This window comes from Dendrobates tinctorius, unplaced genomic scaffold (genome assembly GCF_039654945.1).
Source record: "Dendrobates tinctorius isolate UK_male_01 unplaced genomic scaffold, ASM3965494v1 ptg000236l, whole genome shotgun sequence".
Lineage (NCBI taxonomy): Eukaryota > Metazoa > Chordata > Amphibia > Anura > Dendrobatidae > Dendrobates > Dendrobates tinctorius.
This window is the reverse complement of record NW_027361903.1, coordinates 407963-434721: the sequence shown is the minus strand read 5'-3', so window position 1 is coordinate 434721 and position 26759 is coordinate 407963. Positions and strand designations below refer to the sequence as shown.

The 26759-nt window shown below is 56.6% G+C and overlaps 2 protein-coding genes across 6 annotated transcripts in view; both read left to right on the top strand.

Moving 5' to 3' along the window:
- Positions 1-9314: 9314 nt before the first annotated feature.
- The window catches only part of ENO4 (enolase 4), a 63224-nt gene continuing 45779 nt past the window's right edge, over positions 9315-26759 (top strand). For 2 of the 5 annotated variants that reach the window (XR_012222697.1, XM_073556570.1), the window contains exons 1-4: positions 9316-9597; positions 11884-12012; positions 21154-21308; positions 21493-21629. Coding sequence is in view for 3 of the 5 variants with exons in the window: in XM_073556570.1 (XP_073412671.1) it covers positions 9445-9597; positions 11884-12012; positions 21154-21308; positions 21493-21629 (574 nt within the window). In the remaining 2 variants the exon portion in view is untranslated. Of the gene's footprint in view, positions 9598-11883; positions 12013-21153; positions 21309-21492; positions 21630-26759 lie in introns of all 5 variants that reach the window. The other 3 variants (XR_012222698.1, XM_073556568.1, XM_073556569.1) reach the window with 3 other exon arrangements.
- On the top strand, positions 12601-14441 carry LOC141060359 (uncharacterized). The gene is made up of 2 exons (XM_073556562.1): positions 12601-12661; positions 12721-14441. Exons 1-2 carry the CDS (start codon positions 12601-12603, stop codon positions 13860-13862), a joined length of 1203 nt encoding a protein of 400 aa, XP_073412663.1. The 3' UTR covers positions 13863-14441.

Genomic DNA, 26759 nt, shown 5'->3' with positions numbered 1-26759 from the left:
CAATCAGCTGCTCCTTGGAGAGTCCCTTGTAGCTGACTCCCAGTTCACGGGCCTTTGTTTGTAGGTTCACCGCAGTCCAGTTCTTGTACTCTGCGGTGCTGGTTCCCAATGTTGATGGGCCGTTCTCCTCCATTCCTTCTGCTCCGATCCCACCGCTGCCAACCAGTTTGTGACGGGAGTATTCTCCAGAGCAAGGAGGGACAACAGGCCTGGGAACGATCCAACAGATTTATTGACCAGAACACAGGAACAACACGAAGGTAATTTGCAGAGTCCCAAAATAAGTCCACAGGAAACTGATTCGGGGGCACCTCCCTACAATCCTTGTGCCAGATCACAAAACCATAGTCCTTTTAGAGTCCCAGAAATCCGCCACGATCACACTAAGGCCGAGGCTTCCTCAGACAGCCTCGCCCTTCTTTCAGCATCCAACTCACATCTGACTGAGTTGCACAGGGATCTAGTGTCTCTGCTCCTGGATCAGTCCATGTGTGTAGTGGAGGAGGGTTCCACTCCTCCTATGCAATGGTTTGGCCCACAGCAAGGCACCGCTGTGTCTAGGAGGATGTGCATTGAGTCCTCCCCCTGCTGAGAACAATGGTGATTCCCCTAGCTGTGTTGACCCAAGCCTGAATTCAATTATGGTCTAGATACACAAGTCTTGTGGAAAGGAGACAGGTTACTTACATAATTACATTATAGTCCCAGAGACACAGGCAATGGGGGAAGGAAACATATTGTTACAGGTACACACAAGACATTGCAAAGTATTGGGGAAAAATACATATCATGACAATCTGTCGATGCTGTTGTCGATTATCTGCCCGGGCTGCCTGCACAGGGTCTACTTCATGCAGCTCTTCCACCCCTTGGTTAGTCGTAGCCCCCAATGCCGGGTCAGCTTCGCCTTGGAAGCAGTGTAGAGCAGCTCGGCTGAAGGTAGCTGTTCCCGCCTTTGGCCACTGGGTATGCTGAGTCCGGTTGGGACATTGTCTTTGCAGGTGGCCCAGCTGACGACAGGTGTGGCATCGCACCCCAGGGGGATTGTGGTAGGCCAGGTTTCTACCTGGTCCCCCTACAATCTTCGGTGGTTTGGGGCCCTCCAGGTCCATGGGCAGGCCCCTAGTGACCACCTTTGATCCGGACAACTGCGGCCTCCTGATGTTCATCGGCCAGACGAGCGGCTTCCTCAAGAGTCGTTGGCCGCCTGTCCCGAAGTCATTCCTGTGTTTCGGGGTTTAGTCCATTAAGGAATCGTTCTAACAGGAAGAGCTGGAGGACGTCCTCCTTAGTGGTTGCTTGCTCCCTTGTACCCCCTGTAGCAGTGACCATCGTAATTTACAGGCCCATTCAGCGTGGGTATCGGTTACACGTTTTATAGGTCCGCGGAACTTTTTGCAGTAGGCCTCTGGTGTCAGCGCATACCGGGCCAAGATCACTTCTTTGATCCGCTCATAGTCCATACAGTCCTCATCAGGTACCGTGCGACAGGCATCCACTGCCCGGCCTGTCAGCTTGCTGGCCAGTCTGAACCCATTCCTCCGGCTTCACTTGATGAAGGGCACACTGCCACTCAAAGTCCTGCAGAAAGCCATCAATGTCTTCCTCTGCCTCCCCCAACTGTCGGAAGGCATTATACTGGATCTTTTTGTGGCTTACTGTTGAAGGTACCTGGTCAAAGGCCAGAGCTCCCCCTGCTCGCTGACTCTCCTCTCTCCGCTCTGCCATCTCCATCTTGGCCAGCTCCACTTTGGTCCGCTCTGCCATCTCCATCATGGTAGCTCTATCCTGGTCCGCTCGGCCATCTTTTCCTTCAGATCAGTACGCACATCAGCCATCACATCTCGTATGATCTCTACTGCAGGGTTTAGGCCATAGAACGCCAGTCTATTCTTCACCTCCCTTTGGAATTCGGTCTCCTCCACATTCACATTGGGGGGCGCTGCACTGTCGTGTTCCATGATGACTGCTATCAAATCCGCTTTTGTTTTGTTGCTGGTGATCAACCCTGCGGTATATTCACACCTGGCTCCTCGCTGGGGTATATTCACACCGGGCTCCTCGCTGCGGTATATTCGCACCGGGCTCCTCTCTGCGGTATATTCGCACCGGGCAACCTCGCTGCGGTATATTCGCACCAGGCTCCTCGCTGCGGTATATTTGCACCGGGCTCCTCGCTGCGGTATATTCGCACCTGGCTCCTCGCTGCGGTATATTCACTCCGGGCTCCTCGCTGCGGTATATTCCCACCGGGATCCTCGCTGCGGTATATTCACTCCGGGCTCCTCGCTGCGGTATATTCACACCGGGCTCCTCGCTGCGGTATATTCACACCGGGCTCCTCGCTGCGGTATATTCACACCGGGCTCCTCGCTGCGGTATATTCACACCGGGCTCCTCGCTGCGGTATATTCACACCGGACTCCACGCTGCGGTATATTCACTCCGGGCTCTTCGTTGCGGTATATTCACTCCGGGCTCCTCCCTGCGGTATATTCACACCGGGATCCTCGCTGCGGTATATTCACTCCGGGCTCCTCGCTGCGGTATATTCACACCGGGCTCCTCGCTGCGGTATATTCACACCGGGCTCCTCGCTGCGGTATATTCACACCGGGCTCCTCGCTGCGGTATATTCACACCGAGCTCCTCGCTGCGGTATATTCACACCGGACTCCACGCTGCGGTATATTCACTCCGGGCTCTTCGTTGCGGTATATTCACTCCGGGCTCCTCCCTGCGGTATATTCACACCGGGATCCTCGCTGCGGTATATTCACACCGGGCTCCTCGCTGCGGTATATTCACTCCGGGCTCCTCGCTGCGGTATATTCACACCGGGCTCCTCGCTGCGGTATATTCACTCTGGGCTCCTCGCTGCGGTATATTCACTCCGGGCTCCTCGCCGCGGTATACTCACACCGGGCTCCTCGCTGCGGTATATTCACTCCGGGCTCCTCGCTGCGGTATATTCACTCCGGGCTCCTCGCTGCGGTATATTCACACCGGGCTCCTCGCTGCGGTATATTCACACCGGGCTCCTCGCTGCGGTATATTCACACCGGGCTCCTCGCTGCGGTATATTCACTTCGGGCTCCTCGCTGCGGTGTATTCACACCGGGCTCCTCGCTGCGGTATATTCACACCGGGCTCCTCGCTGCGGTATATTCACTCCGGGCTCCTCCCTGCGGTATATTCACTCCGGGCTCCTCGCTGCGGTATATTCACTCCGGGCTCCTCGCTGCGGTATATTCACTCCGGGCTCCTCGCTGCGGTATATTCACTCCGGGCTCCTCGCTGCGGTATATTCACACCGGGCTCCTCGCTGGGGTATATTCACACCGGGCTCCTCGCTGGGGTATATTCACACCGGGCTCCTCGCTGCGGTATATTCACACCGGGCTCCTCCCTGCGGTATAGTCACACCGGGCTCCTCGCTGCGGTATAGTCACACCGGGCTCCTCGCTGAGTTATATTCACTCCGGGCTCCTCGCTGCGGTATATTCACACCGGGCTCCTCGCTGCGGTATATTCACTCCGGGCTCCTCGCTGCGGTAAAGTCACACCGGGCTCCTCGCTGCGGTATAGTCACACCGGGCTCCTCGCTGAGGTATATTCACTCCGGGCTCCTCGCTGCGGTATATTCACTCCGGGCTCCTCGCTGAGGTATATTCACACCGGGCTCCTCCCTGCGGTATACTCACTCCGGGCTCCTCGCTGCGGTATATTCACACCGGGCTCCTCCCTGCGGTATATTCACACCGGGCTGCTCGCTGCGGTATATTCACTCCGGGCTCTTCGCTGAGGTATATTCACTCCGGGCTCCTCCCTGCGGTATATTCACTCCGGGCTCCTCGCTGCGGTATATTCACACCGGGCTCCTCGCTGCGGTATATTCACACCGGGCTCCTCGCTGCGGTATATTCACTCCGGGCTCCTCGCTGCGGTATATTCACTCCGGGCTCCTCGCTGCGGTATATTCACTCCGGGCTCCTCGCTGCGGTATATTCACACCGGGCTCCTCGCTGAGGTATATTCACACCGGGCTCCTCGCTGCGGTATATTCACACCGGGCTCCTCGCTGCGGTATATTCACACCGGGCTCCTCCCTGCGGTATATTCACACCGGGCTGCTCGCTGCGGTATATTCACTCCGGGCTCTTCGCTGAGGTATATTCACTCCGGGCTCCTTCCTGCGGTATATTCACTCCGTGCTCCTCGCTGCGGTATATTCACACCGGGCTCCTCGCTGCGGTATATTCACACCGGGCTCCTCGCTGCGGTATATTCACTCCGGGCTCCTCGCTGCGGTATATTCACTCCGGGCTCCTCGCTGCGGTATATTCACACCGGGCTCCTCGCTGCGGTATATTCACTCCGGGCTCCTCGCTGCGGTATATTCACACCGGGCTCCTCGCTGCGGTATATTCACACCGGGCTCCTCGCTGAGGTATATTCACTCCGGGCTCCTCCCTGCGGTATATTCACTCCGGGCTCCTCGCTGCGGTATATTCACACCGGGCTCCTCGCTGCGGTATATTCACTCCGGGCTCCTCCCTGCGGTATATTCACTCCGGGCTCCTCGCTGCGGTATATTCACACCGGGCTCCTCGCTGCGGTATATTCACTCCGGGCTCCTCGCTGCGGTATATTCACTCCGGGCTCCTCGCTGCGGTATATTCACTCCGGGCTCCTCGCTGCGGTATATTCACACCGGGATCCTCGCTGCGGTATATTCACTCCGGGCTCCTCGCTGCGGTATATTCACACCGGGCTCCTCGCTGCGGTATATTCACACCGGGCTCCTCGCTGCGGTATATTCACTCCGGGCTCCTCGCTGCGGTATATTCACACCGGGCTCCTCGCTGCGGTATATTCACTCCGGGCTCCTCCCTGCGGTATATTCACTCCGGGCTCCTCCCTGCGGTATATTGACTCCGGGCTCCTCGCTGCGGTATATTGACTCCGGGCTCCTCGCTGCGGTATATTCACTCCGGGCTCCTCGCTGCGGTATATTCACTCCGGGCTCCTCGCTGCGGTATATTGACTCCGGGCTCCTCGCTGCGGTATATTCACACCGGGCTCCTCGCTGCGGTATATTCACACCGGGCTCCTCGCTGCGGTATATTCACTCCGGGCTCCTCGCTGCGGTATATTCACTCCGGGCTCCTCGCTGAGGTATATTCACACCGGGCTCCTCGCTGCGGTATATTCACTCCGGGCTCCTCGCTGAGGTATATTCACTCCGGGCTCCTCCCTGCGGTATATTCACTCCGGGCTCCTCGCTGAGGTATATTCACACCGGGCTCCTCGCTGCGGTATATTCACTCCGGGCTCCTCCCTGCGGTATATTCACTCCGGGCTCCTCGCTGCGGTATATTCACACCGGGCTCCTCGCTGAGGTATATTCACACCGGGCTCCTCGCTGAGGTATATTCACACCGGGCTCCTCCCTGCGGTATATTCACACCGGGCTCCTCGCTGAGGTATATTCACTCCGGGCTCCTCGCTGAGGTATATTCACTCCGGGCTCCTCGCTGCGGTATATTCACTCCGGGCTCCTCGCTGAGGTATATTCACTCCGGGCTCCTCGCTGCGGTATATTCACTCCGGGCTCCTCGCTGGGGTATATTCACTCCGGGCTCCTCGCTGCGGTATATTCACTCCGGGCTCCTCGCTGCGGTATATTCACACCGGGCTCCTCGCTGAGGTATATTCACTCCGGGCTCCTCGCTGCGGTATATTCACACCGGGCTCCTCGCTGAGGTATATTCACTCCGGGCTCCTCGCTGCGGTATATTCACTCCGGGCTCCTCGCTGCGGTATATTCACTCCGGGCTCCTCGCTGAGGTATATTCACTCCGGGCTCCTCGCTGCGGTATATTCACACCGGGCTCCTCGCTGAGGTATATTCACTCCGGGCTCCTCGCTGCGGTATATTCACTCCGGGCTCCTCGCTGCGGTATATTCACTCCGGGCTCCTCGCTGAGGTATATTCACACCGGGCTCCTCGCTGAGGTATATTCACACCGGGCTCCTCGCTGAGGTATATTCACACCGGGCTCCTCCCTGCGGTATATTCACTCCGGGCTCCTCGCTGAGGTATATTCACTCCGGGCTCCTCGCTGAGGTATATTCACTCCGGGCTCCTCGCTGCGGTATATTCACTCCGGGCTCCTCGCTGAGGTATATTCACTCCGGGCTCCTCGCTGCGGTATATTCACACCGGGCTCCTCGCTGAGGTATATTCACACCGGGCTCCTCCCTGAGGTATATTCACTCCGGGCTCCTCGCTGAGGTATATTCACACCGGGCTCCTCGCTGCGGTATATTCACTCCGGGCTCCTCGCTGCGGTATATTCACTCCGGGCTCCTCGCTGCGGTATATTCACACCGGGCTCCTCGCTGCGGTATATTCACTCCGGGCTCCTCGCTGAGGTATATTCACACCGGGCTCCTCGCTGCGGTATATTCACGCCGGGCTCCTCGCTGAGGTATATTCACTCTGGGCTCCTCGCTGCGGTATATTCACACCGGGCTCCTCGCTGCGGTATATTCACTCCGGGCTCCTCGCTGCGGTATATTCACTCCGGGCTCCTCGCTGAGGTATATTCACTCCGGGCTCCTCGCTGCGGTATATTCACTCCGGGCTCCTCGCTGCGGTATATTCACACCGGGCTCCTCGCTGCGGTATATTCACTCCGGGCTCCTCGCTGCGGTATATTCACTCCGGGCTCCTCGCTGCGGTATACTCACTCCGGGCTCCTCGCTGCGGTATATTCACACCGGGCTCCTCGCTGAGGTATATTCACTCCGGGCTCCTCGCTGAGGTATATTCACTCCGGGCTCCTCGCTGCGGTATATTCACTCCGGGCTCCTCGCTGCGGTATATTCACTCCGGGCTCCTCGCTGCGGTATATTCACGCCGGGCTCCTCGCTGAGGTATATTCACTCCGGGCTCCTCGCTGCGGTATATTCACACCGGGCTCCTCGCTGAGGTATATTCACTCCGGGCTCCTCGCTGAGGTATATTCACTCCGGGCTCCTCGCTGCGGTATATTCACTCCGGGCTCCTCGCTGAGGTATATTCACTCCGGGCTCCTCGCTGCGGTATATTCACACCGGGCTCCTCGCTGAGGTATATTCACACCGGGCTCCTCCCTGAGGTATATTCACTCCGGGCTCCTCGCTGAGGTATATTCACACCGGGCTCCTCGCTGCGGTATATTCACTCCGGGCTCCTCGCTGCGGTATATTCACTCCGGGCTCCTCGCTGCGGTATATTCACACCGGGCTCCTCGCTGCGGTATATTCACTCCGGGCTCCTCGCTGAGGTATATTCACACCGGGCTCCTCGCTGCGGTATATTCACGCCGGGCTCCTCGCTGAGGTATATTCACTCTGGGCTCCTCGCTGCGGTATATTCACACCGGGCTCCTCGCTGCGGTATATTCACTCCGTGCTCCTCGCTGCGGTATATTCACTCCGGGCTCCTCGCTGAGGTATATTCACTCCGGGCTCCTCGCTGCGGTATATTCACTCCGGGCTCCTCGCTGCGGTATATTCACACCGGGCTCCTCGCTGCGGTATATTCACTCCGGGCTCCTCGCTGCGGTATATTCACTCCGGGCTCCTCGCTGCGGTATACTCACTCCGGGCTCCTCGCTGCGGTATATTCACACCGGGCTCCTCGCTGAGGTATATTCACTCCGGGCTCCTCGCTGAGGTATATTCACTCCGGGCTCCTCGCTGCGGTATATTCACTCCGGGCTCCTCGCTGCGGTATATTCACTCCGGGCTCCTCGCTGCGGTATATTCACTCCGGGCTCCTCGCTGCGTTATATTCACTCCGGGCTCCTCGCTGCGGTATATTCACACCGGGCTCCTCGCTGAGGTATATTCACTCCGGGCTCCTCGCTGAGGTATATTCACTCCGGGCTCCTCGCTGCGGTATATTCACTCCGGGCTCCTCGCTGCGGTATATTCACTCCGGGCTCCTCGCTGCGGTATATTCACTCCGGGCTCCTCGCTGCGGTATATTCACTCCGGGCTCCTCGCTGCGGTATATTCACTCCGGGCTCCTCGCTGCGGTATATTCACACCGGGCTCCTCGCTGAGGTATATTCACTCCGGGCTCCTCGCTGAGGTATATTCACTCCGGGCTCCTCGCTGCGGTATATTCACACCGGGCTCCTCGCTGCGGTATATTCACTCCGGGCTCCTCGCTGCGGTATATTCACTCCGGGCTCCTCGCTGCGGTATATTCACTCCGGGCTCCTCGCTGCGGTATATTCACGCCGGGCTCCTCGCTGAGGTATATTCACTCCGGGCTCCTCGCTGCGGTATATTCACACCGGGCTCCTCGCTGAGGTATATTCACTCCGGGCTCCTCGCTGAGGTATATTCACACCGGGCTCCTCGCTGCGGTATATTCACACCGGGCTCCTCGCTGCGGTATATTCACACCGGGCTCCTCGCTGAGGTATATTCACACCGGGCTCCTCGCTGCGGTATATTCACACCGGGCTCCTCGCTGCGGTATATTCACACCGGGCTCCTCGCTGAGGTATATTCACACCGGGCTCCTCGCTGAGGTATATTCACTCCGGGCTCCTCGCTGAGGTATATTCACACCGGGCTCCTCGCTGAGGTATATTCACTCCGGGCTCCTCGCTGCGGTATATTCACACCGGGCTCCTCGCTGCGGTATATTCACACCGGGCTCCTCGCTGAGGTATATTCACACCGGGCTCCTCGCTGAGGTATATTCACTCCGGGCTCCTCGCTGCGGTATATTCACTCCGGGCTCCTCGCTGCGGTATATTCACTCCGGGCTCCTCGCTGCGGTATATTCACACCGGGCTCCTCGCTGCGGTATATTCACACCGGGCTCCTCGCTGCGGTATATTCACACCGGGCTCCTCGCTGCGGTATATTCACACCGGGCTCCTCGCTGCGGTATATTCACACCGGGCTCCTCGCTGCGGTATATTCACACCGGGCTCCTCGCTGCGGTATATTCACTCCGGGCTCCTCGCTGCGGTATATTCACTCCGGGCTCCTCGCTGCGGTATATTCACACCGGGCTCCTCGCTGAGGTATATTCATTCCAGTGTGTAATAACCGTCTGCTGCCTCGTGTCACAATCCAGGCGCTGCTGTGGCCTCAGCTGTGTCCGGGCCCCGCGGGTCACTGGCTCCTGCTCTCCCTCAGGCGGCGCTGTGATTGGTCGCTGTAGGCCCCGCCCGCCGGTGACTTCAGACCCGCCCCCTCCACGCTCTGCCCCTTCACCCTCCGCAGCCGCCATTTTCCTGTAGTCCTGTCCGTGTCTCTGCTCCTCGTCCGTGCTCCAGTGTTTGTACGCGCTGTGTCCATAGTAACCGAGCAGCTTGAAACCTCGTCACCTGGCAACCGGCACTAGGTCTAGAAGACGGAGGGTCAACGATGAGCGGCCGGGCCACTGCCATGTCCCGGGGCCACACACAGCGCGCTGCCTCCGCCGCCGACTACTACCGGTCCCGCCTGGTCCCTGAGAGGCTGGAGGAGGCTCTGAACCTCATATATCACCGGGGACCCGAGGACGTGTACGGAGAGCTGGTAATGACGTCACCATCAGCTGATACACGTCATCCGAGCACAGGCGTGACGTCACCAGCGGCCCTGAAAGGGGGAAGAGTGGAGGAGCGATGACCCCCAGAGACTGGAGGAGGACAGGGCAGAGCGAGGACAGGGCAGAGCGAGGACAGGGCAGAGCGGGCGAGGACAGGGCAGAGCGAGGACAGGGCAGAGCGAGGAAAGGGCAGAGCGGGCGAGGACAGGGCAGAGCGGGCGAGGACAGGGCAGAGCGGGCGAGGGCAGGGCGAGGACAGGGCAGAGCGAGGACAGGGCAGAGTGGGCGAGGACAGGGCAAAGCGAGGACAGGGCAGAGCGGGCGAGGACAGGGCAGGGCGAGGACAGGGCAGAGCAGGCGAGGACAGGGCAGAGCAAGGACAGGGCAGAGCGGGCGAAGACAGGGCAGAGCGGGCGAGGACAGGGCAGAGCGAGGACAGGGCAGAGCGGGCGAAGACAGGGCAGAGCGGGCGAGGGCAGGGCGGGCGAGGACAGGGCAGAGCGGGCGAGAACAGGGCAGAGCGAGGACAGAGCGGGCGAGGACAGGGCAGAGCGAGGACAGGGTAGAGCGGGCGAGGACAGGGCAGAGCGAGGACAGGGCAGAGCGAGGACAGGGCAGAGCGGGCGAGGACAGGGCAGAGCGGGCGAGGACAGGGCAGAGCGGGCGAGGACAGGGCAGAGCGAGCGGGGACAGGGCAGAGCGGGGACTGGGCAGAGCGAGCGGGGACTGGGCAGAGCGAGCGAGGACAGGGCAGAGCGGGCGAGGACAGGGCAGAGCGGGGACAGGGCAGAGCGGGCAAAGGCAGAGCGAGCGAGGACAGGGCAGAGCGAGGACAGGGCAGAGCGGGCGAGGACAGGGCAGAGCGAGGACAGGGCAGAGCGGGCACAGGGCAGAGCGGGGACAGGGCAGAGCGAGCGAGGACAGGGCAGAGCGGGCGAGGACAGGGCAAAACGGGCGAGGACAGGGCAGAGCGAGCGAGGACAGGGCAGAGCGGGCGAGGATAGGGCAAAACGGGCGAGGACAGGGCAGAGCGAGCGAGGACAGGGCAGAGCGGGCGAGGACAGGGCAGAGCGAGCGAGGACAGGGCAGAGCGGGCGAGGACAGGGCAGAGCAGGCGAGGACAATGCAGAACGGGCGTGGACAGCGCAGAACGGGCGAGGACAGGGCAGAGCGGGCGACAACAACGCAGAGCGGGCGTGGACAGCGCAGAGTGGGCGAGGACAGCGCAGAGCGGGCGAGGACAGCGCAGAGCGGGCGAGGACAGTGCAGAGCAGGCGAGGACAGTGCAGAGCGTACGAGGACAGGGCAGAGCGGGCGACCACATTGCAGACTGGGCGAGGACAGCGCAGAGCGGGCGAGGACAGCGCAGAGCGGGCGAGGACAGCGCAGAGCGGGCGAGGACAGGGCAGAGCGGGAGAGGACAGGGCAGAGCGGGCGAGGACAGTGCACAGCGGGCGAGGACAGGGCAGAGCGGGCGACAACAATGCAGAGCGAGCTATGACAGCACAGAGCGAGCGAGGACAGCGAAGAACGGGCGACCACAGCGCAGAGCGGGCGTGGACAGCGCAGAGCGGGCGAGGACAGCGCAGAGCGGGCGAGAACAGTGCAGAGCGGGGTACGACAGCGCAGAGCGGGCGAGGACAGTGCAGAGCGTACGAGGACAGGGCAGAGCGGGCGACCACATTGCAGACTGGGCGAGGACAGCGCAGAGCGGGCGAGGACAGCGCAGAGTGGGCGAGGACAGTGCACAGCGGGCGAGGACAGTGCAGAGCGGGCGAGGACAGGGCAGAGCGGGCGACAACAATGCAGAGCGAGCTATGACAGCACAGAGCGAGCGAGGACAGCGAAGAACGGGCGACCACAGTGCAGAGCGGGCGTGGACAGCGCAGAGCGGGCGAGGACAGCGCAGAGCGGGCGAGAACAGTGCAGAGCGGGCGTGGACAGCGCAGAGCGGGCGAGGACAGCGCAGAGCGGGCGAGAACAGTGCAGAGCGGGGTACGACAGCGCAGAGCGGGCGAGGACAGCCCAGAGCAGGCAAGGACAGCACAGAGTGACAACCGTGTAGAGCGGGCTACGACAGCACAGAGCGAGCGAGGACAGGGCAGAGCAGGCGACTACAGGGCAGAGTGAGCGAGGACACAGAGCTGGTGACGATGCAGAGTGGGCGAGGCCCTGATCCCGGTGGGGCTGTGATCCGCAGCTGCGTTCTTGTGGGATGATGGGAGTCGTTGTCCGTTTTCTGCCGTTCCTCATTCTGGTGTTTGTCCTTCCAGTCCAGGTACTTTGCTGCGCTCTCGGACCCTCCCGTCATCAGTGACGTCCGGGGAAGGAAGGTTCTGGATGGTGCAGGGAAGGTGACGCTGGAAGCCGAGGTCGAATGCACCGTGCGGACCGTCGAGAAGGTACGGGCACACAACGCTGCAGCCAATCACATCCCTGCTCCTGCCCGGCACAAGCCGTCTGATTGGCCGATGACAATTCTCTTCCACTGTCAATACCTCTGCTTCCTGTCAGCCAATGAAACATTACTGATTACATGCAGAGACTGAACCAGCGGAGAGCGGCTGAAGGTTCGCTACATTGTGTCGGTGCAGACAGAACACAGCAGCACAGATCTCTCACCTGCTACATTGTCACAATCCCTCAGCTGTGTGACGGTCTCTCCATTCCCTGACTGTAAGCTGAGAGCTGGAGAATGGTGAAATCAGGAGGGTCCGCTGTGCGCCGGGCTGCAGGAAACACTGACACCCCCTTATGCCATGCAGCTGTGTGGTGCACCCGTGATTAGCGCCCTACAGATGCCGCGGGGGTCCGGAGCAGGAGACCCCGCAGCTGCCCCCCCCGGAGCCCTATAGGTGACACATCCTCATCGTCGGCCCCCCACAGACGACACCTGAGACCTCGCCGTGCCTTTCATGACTTTACAGCGACATTGACGCTCTGATCCGATCCCCCCGGGGTTAATGACGGCGGCGTCGCCTCCCTGCACAATGGAGATGAAAGCACAAGGTCGTCTTCTGTGCGGCGAACAATGTGCAGGCGCCATCAATGGCGAGACGCGCACTGAAAAAGAAAACCGCGCTGCACCGAGACACGGGCGTGAGGATAAGAGAGCGTCCGACCGGAGACGGGCGTAGCGATAAGAGAGCGTCCGAGAGGAGACACAGGCGTAAGGATAAGAGAGCGTCTGAGAGGAGATACGGGCGTAAGGATAAGAGAGCGTCCGAGAGGAGACACGGGCGTAAGGATAAGAGAGCGTCCGACCGGAGACACGGGCGTAAGGATAAGAGAGCGTCCGAGAGGAGACACGGGCGTAAGCATAAGAGAGCGTCTGAGAGGAGACACGGGCGTAAGGATAAGAGAGCGTCCGAGAGGAGACACAGGCGTAAGGATAAGAGAGCGTCTGAGAGGAGATACGGGCGTAAGGATAAGAGAGCGTCCGAGAGGAGACACGGGCGTAAGGATAAGAGAGCGTCCGACCGGAGACACGGGCGTAAGGATAAGAGAGCGTCCGAGAGGAGACACGGGCGTAAGCATAAGAGAGCGTCTGAGAGGAGACACGGGCGTAAGGATAAGAGAGCGTCCGAGAGGAGACACGGGCGTAAGGATAAGAGAGCGTCTGAGAGGAGACACGGGCATAGCGATAAGAGAGCGTCCGAGAGGAGACACGGGCATAAGGATAAGAGAGCGTCCGACCGGAGACACGGGCATAAGGATAAGAGAGCGTCCGAGAGGAGACACGGGCGTAAGGATAAGAGAGCGTCTGAGAGGAGACACGGGCGTAGCGATAAGAGAGCGTCTTGAGAGGAGACACGGGCATAAGGATAAGAGAGCGTCCGACCGGAGACACGGGAGTAGCGATAAGAGAGCGTCTGAGAGGAGACACGGGCGTGAGGATAAGAGAGCGTCCAACCGGAGACACGGGCGTAGCAATAAGAGAGCGTCCGAGAGGAGACACGGGCGTGAGGATAAGAGAGCGTCCGACCGGAGACACGGGCATAAGGAAAAGAGAGCGTCCGACCGGAGACACGGGCGTAAGGCTAAGAGAGCGTCCGACTGGAGACACAGGCGTAAGGATAAGAGAGCGTCTGACTGGAGACACAGGCGTGAGGATAAGAGAGCGTCCGACCGGAGACACTGGCGTAGCAATAAGAGAGCGTCCGACCGGAGACACGGGCGTAAGGCTAAGAGAGCGTCCGACCGGAGACACGGGCGTGAGGATAAGAGAGCGTCCGACCGGAGACGGGCGTAGCGATAAGAGAGCGTCCGAGAGGAGACACGGGCATAAGGATAAGAGAGCGTCCGACCGGAGACACGGGCGTAGCGATAAGAGAGCGTCTGAGAGGAGACACGGGCGTGAGGATAAGAGAGCGTCCAACCGGAGACACGGGCGTAGCGATAAGAGAGCGTCCGAGAGGAGACACGGGCGTGAGGATAAGAGAGCGTCCGACCGGAGACACGGGCATAAGGAAAAGAGAGCGTCCGACCGGAGACACGGGCGTAAGGCTAAGAGAGCGTCCGACCGGAGACACGGGCGTAAGGATAAGAGAGCGTCTGACCGGAGACACGGGCGTAAGGATAAGAGAGCGTCCGACCGGAGACACAGGCGTGAGGATAAGAGAGCGTCCGACCGGAGACACGGGCGTAGCAATAAGAGAGCGTCCGACCGGAGACACGGGCGTAAGGCTAAGAGAGCATCCGACCGGAGACACGGGCGTGAGGATAAGAGAGCGTCCGACCGGAGACACGGGCGTGAGGATAAGAGAGCGTCCGACCGGAGACACAGGCGTGAGGATAAGAGAGCGTCCGACCGGAGACACGGGCGTAGCAATGAGAGAGCGTCCGACCGGAGACACGGGCGTAGCGATAAGAGAGCGTCCGACCGGAGACACGGGCGTAGCGATAAGAGAGCGTCCGACCGGAGACACGGGCGTAGCGATAAGAGAGCGTCCGACCGGAGACACGGGCGTAAAGATAAGAGAGCGTCCGACCGGAGACACGGGCGTAGCGATAAGAGCGACCGAGGGGAGACACGGGCGTAAGGAAAAGAGAGCGTCCGAGAGGAGACACGGGCGTAGCGATAAGAGAGCGTCCGACCGGAGACACGGGCGTAGCGATAAGAGCGTCCGAGAGGAGAGACGGGTGTAGCGATAAGAGAGCGTCCAAGAGGAGACACGGGCGTAAGGAAAAGAGAGCGTCCGAGAGGAGACACGGGCGTAGCAATAAGAGCGTCCGAGAGGAGAGACGGGTGTAGCGATAAGAGAGCGTCCAAGAGGAGACACGGGCGTACCGATAAGAGAGCGTCCGACCGGAGACACGGGCGTAGGGATAAGAGAGCGTCTGACCGGAGACACAGGCGTAGCGATAAGAGAGCGTCCGACCGGAGACACGGGCGTAGCGATAAGAGAGCGTCAGAGAGAAGACGGGCATAGCGATAAGAGAGCATCCGAGAGGAGACACGGGCGTAGCGATAAGAGAGCGTCCGACCAGAGACGGGCGTAGCGATAAGAGAGCGTCCGAGAGAAGACACAGGCGTAGCGATAAGATAGCGTCCGAGAGGAGACAAGGGCGTAGCGATAAGAGAGCGTCCGAGAGGAGACACGGGCGTAGCGATAAGAGAGCGTCCGAGAGGAGACACGGCGTAGCGATAAGAGAGCGTCCAAGAGGAGACACGGGCGTAGGGATAAGAGAGCGTCCATCCAGAGACACGGGCGTAGCGATAAGAGAGCGTCCGACCGGAGACACGGGCGTAGCGATAAGAGAGCGTCCGAGAGAAGACACGGGCATAGCGATAAGAGAGCGTCCGAGAGGAGACACGGGCGTAGCGATAAGAGCGTCCGACCAGAGACACGGCGTAGCGATAAGAGAGCGTCCGATAGAAGACACAGGCGTAGCGATAAGAGAGCGTCCGAGAGGTTTCACAGGCGTAGCGATAAGAGAGCGTCCCACAGGAGACACGGGCATAGCGATAAGAGAGCGTCCGACAGGTGGCACGGGTGTATCGATAAGAGAGCGTCTATCCAGAGACACGAGCGTAGCTATAAGAGAGCGTCTATCCAGAGACACGAGCGTAACCATAAGAGAGCGTCCGACCGGAGGCATGGGCGCAACGATAAGAGAGCGTCCGACCGGAGACACGGGCGTAGCGATAAGAGAGCGTCCGACAGGAGATATGGGCGTAGTGATAAGAGAGCGTCTGACCGGAGACACGGGCGTAGCGATAAGAGAGCGTCTGACCGGAGACACGGGCGTAGCGATAAGAGAGCGTCCGAGAGGTTTCACAGGTGTAGCGATAAGAGAGCGTCCGACAGGAGACACGGGCATAGCAATAAGAGAGCGATTGACAGGAGACACGGGCGTAGCGATAAGAGAGCGTCCGACAGGTGACACGGGCATAGCGATGTGAGAGCGTCCCACAGGAGACACGGGTGTAGCGATAAGAGAGCGTCCGACCCGAGACACGGGCGTAGCGATAAGAGATCGTCCGACAGGAGACATGGGCGTAGTGATAAGAGAGCGTCCATCCAGAGACACGGGCGTAGCGACAAGAGAGCGTCCGACCGGAGACACGGGCGTAGCGATAAGAGAGCGTCCGACCGGAGACACGGGCGTAGCGATAAGAGAGCGTCCGAGAGGAGACACGGGCGTAGCGATAAGAGAACGTCCGACCGGAGACACGGGCGTAGCGATAAGAGAGCGTCCGAGAGGAGACACGGGCGTAGCGATAAGAGAGCGTCCGACAGGAGACACGGGCGTAGTGATAAGAGAGCGTCCATCCAGAGACATGGGAGTAGCGATAAGAGAGCGTCCGACAGGAGACATAGGCATAGCGATAAGAGAGCGTCCAACCGGAGTCACGGGCGTAGCGATAAGAGAGCGTCCGACCAGAGACACGGGCGTAGCGATAAGAGAGCGTCCGGCAGGAGACATGGGCATAGCGATAAGAGAGCATCCAACCGGAGTCACGGGCGTAGCTATAAGAGAGCGTCCGACTGGAGACACGGGCATAATGATAAGAGAGCGTCCGACCAGAGGCACAAGGCTTAATGATAAGAGAGCGTCTGACCGGAGACACGGGCGTAGCGATAAGAGAGGGTCCGACCGGAGACACGGGTGTAGCGGTAAGAGAGCGTCCGACCAGAGGCACGGGCGGAACGATAAGAGAACTTTCGACCGGAGACATTGGCATAGCGATAATAGAGCGTCCGACAGGAGACATGGGCGTAGTGATAAGAGAGCGTCCATCCAGAGACACGGGCGTAGCGATAAAAGAGCATCCGAGAGGAGACACAGGCGTAGCGATAAGAGAGCATCCGACCGGAGGCATGGGCGTAACGATAAGAGAGTGTCTGACCGGTGACACGGGCGTAGCGATAAGAGAGCGTCCGACAGGAGACACGGGCGTAGCGATAAGAGAGCGTCCATCCAGAGACACGGGCGTAGCGATAAGAGAGCGTACGACAGGAGACACGGGCATAGCGATAAGAGAGCATCCAACCGGAGTCACAGGCATAGCGATGAGAGAGCGTCCGGCTGGAGACACAGGCATAATGATAAGGGAGCGTCCGACCGGAGGCACAAGGCGTAACGATAAGAGAGCGTCTGACCGGAGACACGGGCGTAGCGATAAGAGAGCGTCCAACCGGAGACACGGGCGTAGCGATAAGAGAGCGTCCGACCGGAGACACGGGCGTAGCGATAAGAGAGCGTCCGACCGGAGACACGGGCGTAGCGATAAGAGAGCGTCCGACAGGAGACACGGGCGTAGCGATAAGAGAGCGTCCGACAGGAAACACGGGTGTAGCGATAAGAAAGCGTTCGATCGGAGTCACAAGGCGTAAAGATAAGAGAGCGTCTGACAGGAGACACGGGCGTAGCGATAAAAGAGCGTCCGACCGGAAACACGGGTGTAGCGATAAGAGGGCATCCGACAGGAGACACGGGCGTAGCGATAAAAGAGCGTCCGACTGGAAACACGGGTGTAGCGATAAGAGGGTCCGACCGGAGGCACGGGCGTAACGATAAGAGAGCGTCCGACCGGAGACACGGGCGTAGCGATAAGAGAGCGTCCGACAGGAGACACGGGCGTAGCGATAAGAAAGCGTTCGATCGGAGTCACAAGGCGTAAAGATAAGAGAGCGTCTGACAGGAGACACGGGCGTAACGATAAGAGAGCGTCCGACCGGAAACACGGGTGTAGCGGTAAGAGAGCGTCCGACCAGAGGCACGGGCGGAACGATAAGAGAACTTTCGACCGGAGACATTGGCATAGCGATAATAGAGCGTCCGACAGGAGACATGGGCGTAGTGATAAGAGAGCGTCCATCCAGAGACACGGGCGTAGCGATAAAAGAGCATCCGAGAGGAGACACGGGCGTAGCGATAAGAGAGCATCCGACCGGAGGCATGGGCGTAACGATAAGAGAGTGTCTGACCGGTGACACGGGCGTAGCGATAAGAGAGCGTCCGACAGGAGACACGGGCGTAGCGATAAGAGAGCGTCCATCCAGAGACACGGGCGTAGCGATAAGAGAGCGTACGACAGGAGACACGGGCATAGCGATAAGAGAGCATCCAACCGGAGTCACAGGCATAGCGATGAGAGAGCGTCCGGCTGGAGACACAGGCATAATGATAAGGGAGCGTCCGACCGGAGGCACAAGGCGTAACGATAAGAGAGCGTCTGACCGGAGACACGGGCGTAGCGATAAGAGAGCGTCCAACCGGAGACACGGGCGTAGCGATAAGAGAGCGTCCGACCGGAGACACGGGCGTAGCGATAAGAGAGCGTCCGACCGGAGACACGGGCGTAGCGATAAGAGAGCGTCCGACAGGAGACACGGGCGTAGCGATAAGAGAGCGTCCGACAGGAAACACGGGTGTAGCGATAAGAAAGCGTTCGATCGGAGTCACAAGGCGTAAAGATAAGAGAGCGTCTGACAGGAGACACGGGCGTAGCGATAAAAGAGCGTCCGACCGGAAACACGGGTGTAGCGATAAGAGGGCATCCGACAGGAGACACGGGCGTAGCGATAAAAGAGCGTCCGACTGGAAACACGGGTGTAGCGATAAGAGAGGGTCCGACCGGAGGCACGGGCGTAACGATAAGAGAGCGTCCGACCGGAGACACGGGCGTAGCGATAAGAGAGCGTCCGACAGGAGACACGGGCGTAGCGATAAGAAAGCGTTCGATCGGAGTCACAAGGCGTAAAGATAAGAGAGCGTCTGACAGGAGACACGGGCGTAACGATAAGAGAGCGTCCGACCGGAGACACGGGCGTAGCGATAAGAGAGCGTTCGACAGGAGACACGGGCGTAGCGATAAAAGAGCGTCCGACCGGAAACACGGGTGTAGCGATAAGAGGGCATCCGACAGGAGACACGGGCGTAGCGATAAAAGAGCGTCCGACCGGAAACACGGGTGTAGCGATAAGAGAGGGTCCGACCGGAGGCACGGGCGTAACGATAAGAGAGCGTCCGACCGGAGACACGGGCAGAGCAATAAGAGAGCATCCGACAGGAGACACGGGCGTAGCGATAAAAGAGCGTCCGACCGGAAACACGGGTGTAGCGATAAGAGAGCGTCCGATCAGAGGCACAAGGCGTAAAGATAAGAGAGGGTATGACCGGAGACAAGGGTGTAGCGATAAGAGATCGTCCGACCGGAGACACAGGGTGTAACGATAAGAGAGCGTCCGACCAGAAACATGGGCGTAGTGATAAGGGAGTGTCCGACTGGAGACATGGGCGTAACAATAAGAGAGCGTCCGATCGGAGACATGGGCGTAACGATAAGAGAGCGTCCGACCGGAAACACGGGCGTAACGATAAGAGAGCGTCCGGAGACAAAAGGCGTCATGATTAGAGAGTGTCCCTGTACAGAGGTCTCAGCACTGCGGCCCCTTACAGGTATTGTGTGCAGGGGGCCGGGGATCAGCTGTGAGTGTCCCTGTACAGAGGTCTCAGAGCTGCGGCCCCCTTACAGGTATTGTGTGCAGGGGGCCGGGGATCAGCTGTGAGTGTCCCTGTACAGAGGTCTCAGAGCTGCGGCCCGGTCAGTGGAGCAGATCTGTATTCTTCATGCCGTGGCCGAGGTCTCCTAGGTTGTTTCCTATAGAATGATAGATCCGTGTCCCTCGTGATGGAGCCATGATGTCTTGGCAGCAGTCCTGTAGGGTCCCCTGGATGTTTGGATGTCTTGGCAGAATCTCTGGCTGTCTCTCTCTCTCTCAGAGGCATATCACCTCTTTTTATTTTTAATCAGTGTCCTTCAGTCCAGCATCACAGATAAGGGGAAGAATGGTGACGATCATGTCGCATTGTGTGATTATATGATTTATTTGCATAGATTTTCCTCCTCTCTTTCAAAAATCAGCAAACTATCATAGAATCATAGAATCGTAGAGTTGGAAGGGACCTCCTGGGCCATCTGGTCCAACCCCCTGCTCAAAGCAGGATTCGCTAAATCATCCCAGTCAGATGTCTGTCCAGCCTCTGTTTGAAGACTTCCATTGAAGGAGAACTCACCACTTCTCGTGGCAGCCTGTTCCACTCATTGATCACTCTAACTGTCAAAAAGTTTTTTCTAATATCTAATCTGTGTCTCCTCCCATTCAGTTTCATCCCATTGCTTCTAGTCTTTCCTTGTGCAAATGAGAATAAAGTTGATCCTTCTACAATGTGACAGCCCTTTAGATATTTGTAGACAGCAATTAAGTCTCCTCTCAGTCTTCTCTTTTGCAAACTAAACATTCCCAAATCCTGCAACCTTTCCTCATAAGACAGGGTTTGCAGACCGGTCACCATTCTGGTCGCTCTTTTCTGAACTTGCTCCAGTTTGTTGATGTCTTTTTTAAAATGTGGTGCCCAAAACTGGACACAATATTCCAGATGAGGTCTGACCAAAGAGGAGTAGAGGGAAATAATGACTTCACGTGATCTAGACTGTATGCTTCTGTTAATACATCCTAGAATTGCATTTGCCTTTTTTGCTGCTGCATCACACTGTTGACTCATATTCAGTCTGTGATCTATTAGTATACCCAAGTCTTTTTCACATGTGCTGTCACTTAGCCCTATTCCTCCCATTCTATATATGCTTTTTTCATTTTTATTGCCCAGATGTAGTACTTTGCATTTCTCCCTGTTAAAAACCATTCTGTTAGTTACTGCCCACTTCTCCAGTTTATTTAAATCTTTTTGAATCCTCTCTCTCTCTTCTCTAGTATTAGCTATCCCTCCTAGCTTTGTGTCTGGGCAACGCAATGTATAATTATGATATCACTAGTCATCGAAAATAAGAGCACACTACGTTCTATCATATATCAGCTTACAAGTCAATATTAAAGGCTTACACAAACATAAGTCTGTTTTCTTGATCAGCCAGAAAGAAATGCTTAAATTCAAAAGTCAACTTATAGATAACAGTCTATTCTTTCTGGCTTGCTAAAACTAGTCTTCTGGTTAAATAAGATACAATGCTGTGTTTCCACAATCATGCTCTGTATTGATGCATGTGCCCTTCGCGGCTTATTTTCACCCAGCAGAAAGTCTGTGTGGCCACCGTCTGCTCAGACACTGAAGACGCAGGGAGGCAGGAGTCCGTGGAGACCGCAATCCAATGGATACGAGATGCCATAGCACCATCGCTGAGAGGCGCAGAGCCCAGGGAGCAGAGCGCTATCGACCACATGCTGAGGTGGGTCTGCCGCACCGGCCATGTGACCCTGCTGTGTAATCTGACATCTGCTGGAAAGTTCTGGATTATTGGGTTATTCCAGGCTCCTTACTATCACCCTTCAGAGCTGCGGTCATGGTGGAGGGCATGCGTTCCGGAATATTCCCCTCTTCGTTAATCTCATCGCTCCATCTGTTTCTATCAGTGATTATTTTAGGGTGAAGAAACAAGAAGAGAAGCAGAGGAGGGATGATGAGAGTGAGAATCTTCCGTCCCCCACAGCTTCGCTCCCATCCCCCGCACCATCGCCTCCGTCCAGCAGGAAGATGGCGAGCGGTAAAGGTGAGAGCGCCAAACCTGTCACATGACAAGCTGCTGCCCGATGATTGGTTCAGGGCATTTCCAGTAATGACTCTTTACATGTCATAGCTATGAATAACAACCGTCCTCCCTGCAGGGTGGTGACAGCGAGGGGTCAGGGGGCTCCTATTCGCACCAGGCAGGATCTCCTCAAGGACTCGATGGGCGGCCCGGGCAGAGGGCACCTTGCAGTGGGCCTGGCGGTTGTGGAATGACATGTTTGGGTGGTTAGCCGCTCCTTCCCCACAGGTTTCTGTGGCCCTCAAACAGGTGCTGGGCTCATCCCTTACTGGTTTACATGGAGGAAGATGTTACTGGGGCCCGCCTGCCTCTGGGATAACACTCGGAAGTTTGGAGGACGCCAGCTGTAGTGTCAGGGACCTTAAAGGGAGTGTGCCAGCTCAGAACAACGGGCCAGACTCAAAGGCATCCAAACAGTGTGCCACCGACCCCATCCTGACCTCAGACACATGCGCCACCGACCTTTGTGTGACCCCAGTCTGACCTCAGACATGTGCGCCACCGACCTCTTTGTGACCCCAGCCTGACCTCAGACACATGCGTCACTGATCACTGTGTGACCCGAGCCTCAGACATGTGCGCCACCGACCTCTGTGTGACCCCGGGCTGACTCCAGACGTGCGCTACGACCTCTGTGTGACCCCAGCCTGACCTCAGACATATGCGTCACTTATCGCTGTGTGACCCGAGCCTCAGACATGTGCGCCACCGACCTCTGTGTGACCCCAGCCTGACTCCAGACATGTGCGCCACCAACCTCTGTGTGACCCCAGCCTGACCTCAGACATGTGCGCTACGACCTCTGTGTGACCCCAGTCTGACCTCAGACACATGCGTCACTTATCGCTGTGTGACCCGAGCCTCAGACATGTGCGCCACTGACGTCTGTTTGACCCTAGCCTGACCCCAGACAAGTGCACCACTGACCTCTGTGTGACCCCAGCCTGACCTCAGACACATGTACCGTCGACCCGTGTGACCCCAGCCTGACCTCAGACACATGCACCACGGACCGCTGTGTGACCCCAGCCTGACCTTAGATATGTGCATCACTGATCATTGTGTGACCCAATCCTCAGACATGTGCATCACCGACCTCTGTTTGACCCCAGCCTGACCCCAGACACGTGCACCAATGACCTCTGTGTGACCCCAGGCTGACCTCAGACACAGGTACTGTCGACCCCTGTGTGACCCCAGCCTGACGTCAGACATGTACGTCACCGACCACTGTGTGACCCCCAGCCTGACCCCAGACACGAGCGCTTCTGACCCCTGTGTGACTCTAGGCTGACCCCAGATAAGTGCGCCACCGACTGCTGTGTGACCCCAGGCTGACCTCAGACACATGCGCCACCCACTGCTGTGTGACTCCAGCCTGACCTCAGACACATGCGCCACCGTCCCCTGTGTGACAGATCTCGGCTGCAGCTCCTTGGTTTCTGAATGACATGCAGCTCCTTCCCCCCATTTGTTTGTAAAGTACACTGAGCTCACCAACATCCCCCCTTCACAGCTGCATGCCCCCTCAGAGTCTGCCTGTGTAATTATATACCACTCTTTCCCCTTCCCTCGGGAATGTGGTTTGGTATCAGCTAAACCAGCCTTTGTTTAAAGCACATGGTTTTGGAAGTTCCTTTGTTCCCTCAAATTTGAATATAATAATGCAGATTGGGCATAGATACAGGAAACCTATATTTTTGGAATCTGCATGATCAAAGCTATTCACCACAGCATTTTGCGATCTCCTGGCTCACCAGAAACTGAGAAATGGGTATATGCTTCCCCGTAATACCTAGAGATACAGTTGTGGCCAAAAGTATTGACACCCCTGCCATTCTGTCAGATAATGCTCAGTTTGTTCCTGAAAATGATTGCAAACACAAATTCTTTGGTATTATGATCTTCATTTAATTTGTCTTAAATGAAAAAAACACAAAAAGAATTGTCCTAAAGCCAAATTGGATATAATTCCACACCAAACATAAAAAAGAGGGTGGACAAAAGTATTGGCACTGTTGGAAAAATCATGTGATGCTTCTCTAATTTGTGCAATTAACAGCACCTGTAACTTACCTGTGGCACCTAACAGGTGTTGGCAATAACTAAATCACACTTGCAGCCAGTTGACATGGATTAAAGTTGACTCAACCTCTGTCCTGTGTCCTTGTGTGTACCACATTGAGCATGGAGAAAAGAAAGAAGACCAAAGAACTGTCTGAGGACTTGAGAAACCAAATTGTGAGGAAGCATGAGCAATCTCAAGGCTACAAGTCCATCTCCAAAGACCTGAATGTTCCTGTGTCCACCGTGCGCAGTGTCATCAAGAAGTGTAAAGCCCATGGCACTGTGGCTAACCTCCCTAGATGTGGACAGAAAAGAAAAATTGACAAGAGATTTCAACGCAAGATTGTGCGGATGTTGGATAAAGAACCTCGACTAACATCCAAACAAGTTCAAGCTGCCCTGCAGTCCGAGGGTACAACAGTGTCAACCCGTACTATCCGTCGGCGTCTGAATGAAAAGGGACTGTATGGTAGGAGACTCAGGAAGACCCCACTTCTTACCCCGAGACATAAGAAAGCCAGGCTGGAGTTTGCCAAAACTTACCTGAAAAAGCCTAAAACGTTTTGGAAGAATGTTCTCTGGTCAGATGAGACAAAAGTAGAGCTTTTTGGGCAAAGGCATCAACATAGAGTTTACAGGAGAAAAAAAGAGGCATTCAAAGAAAAGAACACGGTCCCTACAGTCAAACATGGCGGAGGTTCCCTGATGTTTTGGGGTTGCTTTGCTGCCTCTGGCACTGGACTGCTTGACCGTGTGCATGGCATTATGAAGTCTGAAGACTACCAACAAATTTTGCAGCATAATGTAGGGTCCAGTGTGAGAAAGCTGGGTCTCCCTCAGAGGTCATGGGTCTTCCAGCAGGACAATGACCCAAAACACACTTATAATACCCCAGCCTGACCTATCAGCATACACAGAGTGCTAAGACCCCAGCCTGACCTATCAGCATAAGCAGAGTGCTAAGACCCCAGCCTGACCTATCAGCATATGCAGAGTGCTAAGACCCCAGCCTGACCTATCAGCATACGCAGAGTGCTAAGACCCCAGCCTGAACTATTAGCATATGCAGAGTGCTAAGACCCCAGCCTGACCTATCAGCATACACAGAGTGCTAAGACCCCAGCCTGACCTATGAGCATACGCAGAGTGCTAAGACCCCAGCCTGACCTGTCAGCATATGCAGTGCTAAGACCCCAGCCTGACTTATCAGCAGAGTGCTAGGACCCCAGCCTGACCTATCAGCATATGCAGAGTGCTAAGACCCCAGCCTGACCTATCAGCATACGCAGAGTGCTAAGACCCCAGCCTGAACTATTAGCATATGCAGAGTGCTAAGACCCCAGCCTGACCTATCAGCATACACAGAGTGCTAAGACCCCAGCCTGACCTATCAGCATACACAGAGTGCTAAGACCCCAGCCTGACCTATCAGCATATGCAGCATGCTAAGACCCCAGTATTCTCAGAGTCATCGGGGCCCCTCATTCTCAGAGTCATCGGACTCCTCATTCTCAGAGTCATTGGGGCCCTGTTATGAATGGGTCACCGAGGAGGAAAACTAAACAAGCTAAGTCACAGAAAACCAGAGAGGTTGGTAACTTTGCAGATTGCAGACCCCCTTATCCTAACCACACAACTAGCAGCAGCCGTGGAGCGTTCTTACGATGAATCTAGACGCCTCGTCACAGCCGGAGGACTAAATAAACCTAAAGCAAAAAAAGGGGAAAACTAACTGCCCCAGAGCAGATCCCAAAGGAATAAACAGCCCCCACACATGTATTGACGGTGAAACAAGATGAAAACACAAACACAGGCAGGAAAATAGGCTGAGAAAACAATGGGGCCCAAACTAACTAGAAAGGACAGGAAAGGAAAGACACTGTCTGCAATCTGCCCTAAAAACCCTACCAAAATAATGTCCAACACTTCTGATAACACTTCTCCCACTATATCAGCACTCTGAAATATTCTGAGACCGAGCAAAAAAGAGGCCAATCTAATAAGGGACAAAAAGCAAATTGGCAAATACAGATAAATAAGAGTGGAAATTCAGCACAGCCCCAGCCGGGGCTGGCTGACCACACAAAAAACTGAATAGACCAACAAAATCAAGTGTGGACATTAGCAGAAACACTTAGCTTGAGATGACTGGAACAGAGCTGAAAACCAAGACCTGAAAAGCCAGAAGGAATCACCAGCACCAGAATAGGGCGTCGGCTGTCTTAAATCCAGTCTGAGATTCCAGGATTCCAATCGTTATCCTCATCATCAGGTGGCAGATCTCTACTAATTAAATCAACCTCACTACCTCCTGTTACCACCAGAGGGAGCCTGGAAGGAAAACTCACAACTGGTAGACCAGAAAATGAGTTCACAACAGTAACCCCCCCTTGAGGAGGGGTCACCGAACCCTCATCCACGCCACCAGGCCGATCAGGATGGGCCCGGTGAAAAGCACAAACCAATCTATTGGCATGATTATCAGAGGCAGAGACCCAGGAATTATCCTCCTGGCCATAACCCTTCCATTTGACCAAATACTGGAGTCTCCGTCTAACCCAACGAGAATCCAATATTTTCTCTACCTCATATTCCACATTGCCTTTAACCAACACAGGGTCAGAGGGTCAGGAGGTGCTGCCATGGGAACTCAACAAACTGGCTCAACAAACCTCTTCAACAGTGATTTGTGAAATACGTTATGGATCTTGAACATAACTGGAAGAGCCAATTGAAAAGAAACAGGATTAAGAATCTCCAAAATCTTATAAAGTCCAATAAATCTTGGCTTAAATTTTGGAGATGCAACCTTCATAGGAATATTCGTAGACGACAACCAAACCATATCACCCACTTTAACCCGGGGACCAATGGTCCTATGCCGGTTGGAAAATCGTTGGGCCTTTTCCTAAGAGAGTGACAACTTATCCACCACTTGGTCCCATATCTGTTGCATTCTCTCAACCACAGTGTCCACACCTGGGCAGGACGAAGATTCCACTTGCCCTGAAGAGATTCGAGGAT

Bases quoted from the DNA above. Each gene is read 5' to 3' on its own strand.
- LOC141060359 (XM_073556562.1), top strand. From the start codon at position 12,601: ATGGAGATGAAAGCACAAGGTCGTCTTCTGTGCGGCGAACAATGTGCA. The intron at 12,662-12,720 runs GCGAGACGCGCA...CGTGAGGATAAG, and splicing joins ATGTGCAGGCGCCATCAATG to AGAGCGTCCGACCGGAGACG.